General features: G+C 31.1%; 1 protein-coding gene across 1 annotated transcript; it reads right to left on the bottom strand.

The window, feature by feature from the left end:
• Positions 1-358: 358 nt before the first annotated feature.
• Positions 359-10,340, bottom strand: LOC134241377 (uncharacterized; the record flags this gene model as incomplete). The annotated part of the gene is made up of 5 exons (XM_062723443.1): positions 10,139-10,340; positions 7,530-7,665; positions 3,475-3,551; positions 1,567-1,673; positions 359-468 (listed from the first exon to the last, which is right to left on the bottom strand). Coding segments are annotated over exons 2-5 (369 nt in total), but the record flags the coding sequence as incomplete, so codon positions are not given.
• Between the last annotated feature and the right edge of the window lie 386 nt (positions 10,341-10,726).

Genomic DNA, 10,726 nt, shown 5'->3' with positions numbered 1-10,726 from the left:
ACTTTCCTATTTGACAATATTTTATTTGGAGTTCAATTCTTGGCAATACATTGTACTTTCAGCACAAAATTGTTCAAATCATTCAATCAACTTCTGTAAACAATTCCATGTGCCATGGTAATCTTGCAAGATTTCACCTTTCTCGACTCTTTTGCCAGAGAGTGGTAGTAATTAAGTTAGATAACTGCGAGTTACTCTCAATTTTAAGTATTGACCAGTTTAATAAAAAATCTGTGAAATGTAAAAAAATTATAAAACCCATCCACTGCAATTTTTCAAAAAATATGGATGATAATCTAGGATTTTTATTTTATTATGGCCTAAAAATAGCATAGTCTTAAATATGGAAATAACATACTTCTCGTCTTCTGCTTTGCCTCCTGGATGTAACAGCATGTCTCTGGTTGGTTCCTTTCTCTTTTCTTCTCTCAGAATCCCTTAGCGATTTAAAGTAGCGGTAACAAGCCCCTGCAAGGTATGAAAATTATCTTATAAGAAATAATTGAAGAAAAAAATTATCACTAGCATGCTGCAATGGATTTCTGCACATGGACACTGACACATTTGTATACTAAAGAAGTTCTTTCATGAATTATGCATTGTATGTAGTCCTAAAATTTTTCATAGATAAATGGACCTGTACTATGACTTTCATTCATTATTATTAGATAACCGATAACAAATTACAGGTTATAGATCCCTTCATTATTCAACCAAGTTCAATTTGTTATACTGGTTACTGAGGTAAAGATAACACTATTGTTCTTATGAATATACGTTTGTTATACAGGTCTGGACGATTTCTAAATAAGGAAGTCAAAAACTATAACCGTGAAACATCAAGAGTCACTGAATGGGAACAAGTTTGATGGTGAATTTAACCCTAAAACATATGGTGTACAAGACCCTTTTCATATGACATATTATGTCAGAGACTTATTCCCTTTAGTCGTGATAGTGTAGGGCAACATTCCCAGATCCCTTCATTATTCAACCAAGTTCAATTTGTTATACTGGTTACTGAGGTAATCAACACTATATTTTTAGTTTGATGAAGCCTTTTTTAAATAATTATTTCAAAGATTGTAAATATTTTTTCCCCAAATTTCTTGCAAGTGTGGTTAAAACTGGTTGCTCAAAGAGGTAAATCCATTATTTTGTCCAACAAGATGGTGGCTAAGGGGAATAACTCTAACTAAAGGAAAATATGTAATAGGAACTTGTCTTTTCAGAGCATGTAGGGAAAAGCACATCTACATTCTAAACTGTTTATATTACCGGTACTTTTTATGTTACATTACATTAGATTTTTCTAATAGATTTTGCATTCATGGTTAAAATCACCCTCAACAGAACATTTATAGCATCAATGGAGACTGTATTTTTTCTTTTGTTTGTTTTTTTAATGATTTCTTGTGTATTATTTGTCTTTTACAATTTCTTTGTACTGGTAGTCAAGTTTTCTGAAATTTGTATTCTGGATTAACATGATTAAACTAGAAAAGTGGAAGTAAACCCCTGGGATGTGTTTTTTTGACTCTAGAATGCTATGAGTTTTAAACTCACCTTCTATTTCAGCTGTAGTAAATGGACACTTTTCCTTTCCACCATGTGCATCTCTCACACCCTTGGTGATTCTTTTTGTTGTTAGTTCATTCTCTATGCTATGGATACTAATAACAAAGGAAATGGTCAGTTAATTCAATAGTTTTATTTATTCTAGAAACATTTAAGAATAAAAAATAAACATTTTTATCTGCGAATTAATAAATAATCAAATGCTTTATAAGCTAGGTCAAAAGCATTATGTAAATCTGGTACTCCCGACTCTTGCAAATATTTTCTGACATAAAGGCTTATTTTCTATTTTAAGGTGGTTTGATAACCAGACACCAGTATTTGAGCAATTTTTGTTTGGACCTCTTTTTAGAATTAAATCATGCATTAGATCTTATTCATAAATTCCCAAAGTCTCTGATGAGACTGTTGCTCTACTGGTCTGTACAAACAACAAGAAAAGATAGCACTTTTAAAAGAAAATATAGCAACAAGAAATGAAGGAAAACTAATCACAACAGTTGGTGTGTATATTTTTTTATAAAAACTTTTTATAGTGCATGGAGAGTGCTTTCATTTTTGAACACTATCATATTTTGTATGTACATGACTGTTTAATTTATTGTAAATGTATATCAGGGTTTGCTACTGATATTTTTAGGCTTTGATCCGGTCAGTGTTACGACTTACACTTCTTTTACTTTAATTAGTCTGATTTTTTATGAATTTATGAGGGTTGTCCCCAAATTCCGTAGACAAGCATTGTTTTGTAGGAATCGTGGGTCATACATTAATGAAACCTTGTATATAGATTAAACCAATACTATCTAATAAATTTATGGACAAATATGGAGTAACTACTCAATTTATTCCAATTTAAAAAACGCATTTCATTGTCTGGTGTAGGAAGGCGGCGCAATGCCCAAAATTGCAAATTAAATTTGGTATATTATATTTAAAATGTTACGGAAAAGTAATTACTATCCCGTATTATTTCATGGAAATGAAAATTATTAATATTGTTTTATTAACTATATTTCTTTAACTTTTGGTGTTTCTACTGTGATAATTAAGAATTTTTTAACGGTTTATATACATGGGGTTGAATTCCGACATTTGACTAATTGGCGGCTGCGTTGGCACAGGCGGCGCACTGGACTATGATCAAGTGTTTTGATCCTGAATTCACTCTTACAGAAATGTACTATTCACAAATGTTTGGTAGACTAGGAAACACTTTCTCGTCATGTGTATTTAAAATGACTAAAACGGTTTCTCTATGTATATGTGAATAACAGTAGCTAAAATAAAAGACAGGGCTAAGAAATGGGCAAGAGTTCCACTGTGCAACCCCATTAAAGAAAAGAGATGAAAAGCCCATAGAAATATGGCGTTTTCAAATTATTATTATTTCATACCTGTACATGCATATACTTTGTTGACATATTTTAAGTTTGAAAATATCATAGTAATGAAGATATTTCACATTTATAACTGCAACAGTTTCCTTTATTTTAAGAATTTGATTCTAATAATTAAAATATTGTCCTCAAAAATTTGAACAATTGACATTTGTATTATTTGACGTTGCAGATTGCACCGGATGTTGGGGAACGATATCACTTTAAATGTTATTTAATTACTTGAAAATTTTTTAATTATTCACAATAAATTTTGTAATTTATCTTCCAAGAACACGCTTTATCTACCCTGAAAATGATATGAAAATACATTAATTTTTTTAAAAGATATAAGCTCAGTCTACGAAATTTTGGGACAACCCTCAAATAGTACGTACAAGTGTTATTTATCTAAAACATGTACCAAACTATAATTAATGAACTGTTTTAAAAAATTCTTGAATTCCCGCTTCTAAATGAGCTCAGAGTGTTTACTTATTAAGTTAATTTTCTTTACCTTCCTTCCCTCCTAAAGTTGTAACCAAACGTTGAGTCTCCTTTCTGCAATGTTTTATACACTTCTCTTGTGGCATTCTGTAATAAAAATAAACCTGAAAATTAAGAATGATGCACTACATGTTTTTCAAAATATTTATACTTTGAACCAAAGAATTTACATTTGCTGAGGTCATTCCTCATTAAACAATGCTAATAAAATTGAAATTCAATTTTCAATGACATGCAATAGGTCACATGATCAGACTTTTGTGCGTATGGAAACTGCACGAGTAATTTTGAAAGTTTCAACTGTGACGTCATATGATGTCGTAATCAAAGTCTTAATAATGCTTATAATTCTTTGTAACATGAATGAAAATGTAAAATAGAAATATAAGAAATAAAATATCATTTTTTAGAGTTTCATTGGGGTATGACCTGAAGTCGTTACATGATCAAAGAATGACTACACTTAAGCTTTGAGAGTTGGATCCTGATGTTTTGCGCAAAATAAAATTCCAAAATTCATTAAATTTATGTTTTATAGGTATTAAACAATATCTTAAGGGGTCTAACAGTTTTGTCTCATTTCTATTGTCATTCATATGCATACCAGTTTTCAATGACATTATTTACATAGAGCCGCAACTTGGCCAATTTTCTCATTTGCTCAGAATGTGTATTTTGATTAAAACTTATACATATTCAAAGGACAATGTTGGCCAAGTTGTAGATCATAGCTAATTTAAAAAAAAAATGTTCCCAAACTTTGCTCAAGGTATTTACTAAATTGTCAGTCAGCCCATGTGACCCTTTTGATATTACATAATACATTGTATTATCATTTTTCTCACGTGACATTCAAGTGTTCTATACGCTCTCATTGTGTCAGTCGTTGGAAAATTCTTTTTATACCATCTTCAAAATATTGATTACCCTTGCATACATTTTATTGGGATTTTAAATTTTATGTTGACATCAGTGAGTTAAACTATAGTGTTTTTGTTCAGGATATTTCATAGAAAAGATGTATTATTTTGCTGATTGCATGCTGTATATATAGCAGTGGCGGATCAAGAAATTTTGAAAGCGGGAGCCCAACCAGTTTTTGGTCAGGGTAAAGGTCCACATTCACACCAAAAAACTTAACTTTTTATTTTATTTTTACTTAAGATAAAGTGAAAATGTCATTTTTTTTTAATACACTGTAGGAACGAACACATAATTCTTTTAAGAGTTAGTTAATTAGCTGCTTGACATCAAATAATACATGAGCAGTGAGATTTTAAGCATTCCAATTTTAAGAGACCGTTAGATAGAGAAAATTATGTATTGCTTGATAATGTAAAATGCAGAAAATCAGATTTTTTTTATGCATCGTCCTTTGTACTCTGAATACCGATCAAAACTTTTTTTTGAAAATTAACGCTGGCAATAATCAAATGGCATGGTCATATGTTGATGTGTAAACTTATTCCAAATTATCCTACAAACAGGTTGCAAATTATTTTTCATTTATGCTAAGACAGCCCATAATGTTCAGAAAAAAAAGTATATTAGTGTCATTTATATCTACCAATAATTTGTAAAACAGACACTACCAACCTAAGCGTACAAAATCCATACATAAATTTATTACAATTGTGCTTATTTTTATGAACTTATTGTTTTTCTCTTAATGTTCTGCTCTTTACTTACTTACTTTACCATACATGTTAACCTATTGTGATGAAAAATAGGGAGATTCAGACCTCAAAAGCGGTAGCATTGCGCGCATGTTGTTTAACGCTTGGATTATCAATATTTTTCATGTAATATACATGTATATTATAAGCCCTAAATGAAATCAGGTACCTACACAATTAATCTTAAATTTCAACAGCATAGAAGAAGACGGAAACACCTTAAGTTTGACATAAATTGTACAAATTCAAATATTTTTCATGCTCATCATTTTGCTTGGAATTGGCTGCTTTACTTAGCCTTTTGAAGAGTGATCTTTGCTGATATAGCCTAGAAGCAATAATTCTGAATGTTCATTCAGTTTTAAAAATTAAAAGTAAGTAGAGATGTGCCACATGACTTGGTCAATCGAGTGATTTCTATTTACTTATCAATTTGACTCTATATTGACTCTACTGAGCTTCTGTGCTTTTAAAGACGATGTCAAATTTTTTAATCTAATTCTTAAAAGCTGTATCTCCTTTTTCATGGCAGGGATATTGATTAATTTATCGTAACCAATGTAATCACTGGTAGTCTTATGTTGTTGTCGTTGTCAAATCCGTGCTTGAAATCTATGTACAAAAAAGCGTTTGTATGATTCCGAGTCAAATCACGCGATATCTAGCGAGATTTGATGAGAGTGGCTTCAAAAATGGATACCCAAGCGAACCAAAAATACTTTAGACACAGATTTTGTAGAAAAGCGGTAGATTTCTGAATTAAATCGATAGGCTGGAGATGGAGTGAAAAAGCGGTAGGCTCCCGCCTAAATTGGGAGAGTTAACATGTATGACTTTACTTATTTTTAAATTAATGAAGTGATATGCATGGTTATAAATCATTTATTTTTTGTACACAATGAACACAAAACCCTCCTCTTAGCCTTTTTCATAAATATAATAATATATATTAAATACAGAAAACCATGTGCTTATGACCCATTTCCATGTGATTTAAATGTCTACACCCCTTTGCTGCAACCTTAAAATCGAAAGCGGTCTGGTTCAATTTTCCTGAATTTATGGCTTCAACAGTGGGTCTGGTTCAATTTTCCTGAATTTATGGCTTTAACATGTTCTTTTCAATAGTGTATGTAATTATTGAAATATATATGACAAAAAATCTAGAAATAAATATCAAAAGCATATGCTTGTACATTAATCATAGATTAATTTAGGAATAAATTGTAATGTTATGCTTAAAATTGGTAGCCAAAAACGTTCATAATAACGTCCTTAAGTGCGGTCATTCTTTACTCCAAAGAATTTGATCATGTGACTGACTTCAGGTCATACCCCACTGAAACTCTAAAATTGATATCTTATTTCTTAAATAAATATATTTTCAAACCAATTAAAGATCAGAACAAAATGCAGTGATATTCTCAATATTCATTTGCCAGTCATGGCATTTAGTTTGAAGTATATTTCTTGCAGCTGATATGTTTTTTAATTGCAACGGATGTGATGAAGTTAAAAAATTATAAAATGTCAACCTTAATATTAAGGTTGCTGTTCACTGATGTTTATACTTTTGAAACATTTTAATTGGTAATTTAAAAGTTATCATTTTGTTTGCTTGTTAATGTCCGTCCTCAGAATTTTCATTCATGGGGAAAATACTTTTAAATAACATGTTCAATTCATTTATTCTGACCTTTTAAAATCTGAAACTGTAAATTTCTATTATTTTGAAGGGTACCTGAGAATAGCACTAATTCTGCAATAAGGGATGTTCCTTTACTTAATGTTATATTCAAGTGGTTTGAATTTTAAACTGATAAATAATGGTACATTTTAACAACTTATTAAAATATAATAAATAACTTTAACAAACAGTGAAGAACATTTATCATGAATATTTTGATGTGCTTATTATCATTATTTGATAAAAAAAATCATAAATCACTTTAAAGCAAGTGCAGCGAGTGTCGCAAAGTGAACGAGTTAGATAGACCAACGTGTAAAGAATAGAGGAAATTTGGAATTGTATATATGTCAAGCAAATTTTGTTGTGAACATTCCTAGAATTCCTTTAGTGGGCTTTACTCAATGTCTTTTGCGCAAAAACATATATAAATAATGACGAAGAAGGATTAAAGACTTTCAATTTGTAGAAATCTTTCAAAGAAACAATAAATAATGTTGCATTTTGACGAAAAGTGCACTAGATCCATTGTCTAAACCAAACGCTTGGCAGTGTCTCCGTAAGCTCAGACGAGTTCCATGACAATTCACATCTAGTCAAGATGTCTCATGCATCACAACTATCTTTCTTATCAGAGTATCCAATGTACCTGAACATGCTTTGTTGAATATTGATCTTACAAAAACATTGAAGATAACTTACACTACATTCTGAGGAGACAGCCTGCTTCTTGGGAGTAGAAGACTGGGATGTTGGGCTGGTGTTGTTGTTGTTCATCTTACCACTCAGCTCAGACAATACTTTTACTAAGCGCTGAATTGGCACTCCATTGGAATTTCTGCAACAATTGAAGGGGACAAGTATTAATTTTATATCAAACAATTGCTAACTCTATGATTGCATGATTAAATTCATGTCACATCCCAAAGAAACTTTTAAAAATTATATCTTAATATTTCTTAGATTTATAAGTCCAGATAAAATTAATCTTAAGGATTTCAATCCCTAATGGTACCAAATTCTCCACCCTTTAATGTTCGTCAAGTACACAATACATGTACTTTGATATCATATTAAAGCATTTAATAGTGGAAAAGGATTGCCCATGAGAAATTTTCAACAAGTTCATTCATTTAGTAATAGTTAATTAACAAAGATTGCATTGAAGTCTATGGGGAAAAGCGTTTTTTTCTAAATAAAAATTCAAATAATTTTAATATCAATAAATTCTGTGGTGGAAAGATGCATTGAAATATTATGAATAAAATGATAACTAAAAACAATTTTTTAACCAGCTAAATTTTTTTTAATTGATTTTTTTTATTAATTAATTAAAAAAGGGGAGATTATTCTTACCAAAATTCAAGGTCATTAAATAGGACACTTCCCACTAAACATACTTATAGTAATAAATGGGAGGTATGTCTAAATAAACTGAGTATTCAATGCCTACAGTACATATATATCTATTATGTCTTCAATTTCATTGAATTTCTTCCTATTAGGGATTGAAGACCTTAAGATCTTCATCTTAATTTGCTAAAAAGAAATTGCAGGTGGGCAGATTTTATTTTTTATAATTGAAAGTACTAGTATCGAGAAAAAATAATTTAAATGGACTCTTTGTACACAATTTTTTTTTTCAATATGTTAATGTCAATATGAAGAGTTTTGTTGCTTTCATATTCTTTTAAGTATCTACAGAAGAATTTTGTTTTGAAAAAGTAAATATTTATAGTAATAAATATTCTAATCAAGTACACATATATGACATGGGCCAATCAAAATGAGGTGCATATACCAATAAATTGTGTATTAATGACTTCTCATCACCTTTCCCCATACACCTTTTAGTTTTATCAACAAAACATTTTGTTTTTTTGTAAAATATCACAGATTTCCAACTTGAAGCTCCTTTATTGGGGCGGACTAGCTAATTGATACCTTTGATATTCCGTCGGACTAATACTTTTGAGAAGAAAAAATATTTTAATCCCATGATTTTTTTTGGGCCGCCTCCCAATTTAAAATATGCCTGTATTTTTCCTAAATGTTGTGGGAGTTATCTCAAAGAAAAACTTACGAAATATGAAGTTTGTTTATTACATGTTTTAAAGTAGAGTTCAAGCAGATTTTGTGGTTGTTCATCCATGTTGGTGGCAGAGGGTAGTTTTTTTTGCAATCAAAACATTTGATTGACGGTTTATTTCAAATCAATTCAGCTGCTTTTAAAATGTGGATTGAAAAATTTAAAATTTCCTCTACATGTAATAATAGTTTGATGTAGTCCTTTGAGAAATTTGAAGCTTTAAGGAATAAAACATGTACAACTTCCACAATGAGCCCTAAATATGCTGCAGGGATAATCTCAAAATTTCATGTGAATCAAGCCTATTTTAATATTTCACTGCAGCCGCATCTGCTTTCAAAATTTTCTATCAATATGCTTATTTATTTCAGACTACTGAACATTTAATTGTTTGAAGTTTTTCTGCAGTAAATTATACCCACAATGCTTAGCTTCGTATACAAATGCAGACGCAATTTTCTTGCAAGAATAAGAACATTTAAGAATGAGCTAAACATAGCTTTACAGTTGATAATCTAGGTCTTTTGGTTGTAACATAAGTTTATAACCATATCTAATGCGATATTCTATGTTTTCCAACCGTAAACTATACTTAACACCGAAAACAATCACAAACCGTTATTTACTATAGGTAACGATATGATAAACATAGTTTCACGATTTGTGGAACTATGATTAACAACTCTTTATTATAATTTCGATTGTAAACTATAGTTTACAAACGCGAATCTATGTTTATCAATAAAATCTATTGTTAATGCTTTATTCAGATTTTGCATAGACTCACATAGGCTTAACTCGCCCTTATGGACATCACCATCAATGAATTTTCATGTGAAATGCCATTGCAATACTAAACTCTTGATATATACAGAAAATATGAGAAAATATTCTAAACTGTGTTCTATCAGGTATGGTACAAGCACTAGATTTAGCTGCTTTGCTTGATTTACCTACTTAGCTTTACCTGTATATATATACTCAGTCTTGCTTCTCATTAACTCGCGGGTTCTGTTGTATCGCAGTATAATCCAGAAATTAAGATACATAGCTCATGTCCTTTCTGTTAAAATACTATGTGTTTGTCGTCCGAATGATTTACAGCCAAAGTAATAAAATTAGAATAACACTTTTCATGTAAAAGGATTAAGTACTGCGATATTATGAGACAGCAGTAATCCAGTATATACCTGTAGTGGCCGACATGATGATGATAACCTACCGGGTATAAATAGTATCCAGAGGAGGTTCCAGATTGTTTACATTTGAAAGTACTTTGTAATACTACAATAAATTAAATGACAGGCATTCTATCTTTCAGCACATAAATGAAATGAACGAACAATTTTCGTCTCAATTGGATCCCGCATGGATTTTGAACCATGCCATCTTGACTTGAGCCAACGCTGTCATCCTAACGCGCCATTTTCATCTAGTATTTAGCGGAAACCAAACCCGACTTTTGAAAAGATCCCGAGTTATAATTCAATTCAATGTAATACTAAAATGGGAATAAAATTTAATGTCGGAATTCACAGTGTGTCTGATTAGACAGTTGTCACTGTAACAGGGGAATGTTTAGCCCTTAGGGCTTAGCCCCCCCCCATTTTTTTTACCCAATATCCTTAGTAGAGACATTGAACATTGTTTCGTAGGTCCCCCCCCCTCACCGGTACCCCTCACCCACTTTCCACAGACACGTCGCAGTATAGGTTTAACATGGGAAAAGTGGTAGTTTTTAAGGAAAAAACTGAAGTTCTTACCTAATCACTACCCCCCCCCCCCACACACACACACACACACGCACGAA

Source organism: Saccostrea cucullata, unplaced genomic scaffold (genome assembly GCF_032062105.1).
Source record: "Saccostrea cucullata isolate Sc308-1 unplaced genomic scaffold, CSIRO_AGI_Scuc_v1 ctg9345, whole genome shotgun sequence".
In the NCBI taxonomy this organism is placed as follows: domain Eukaryota; kingdom Metazoa; phylum Mollusca; class Bivalvia; order Ostreida; family Ostreidae; genus Saccostrea; species Saccostrea cuccullata.
The sequence above is the reverse complement of the archived record's forward strand: the minus strand, read 5'-3'. Positions and strand labels throughout refer to the sequence as shown.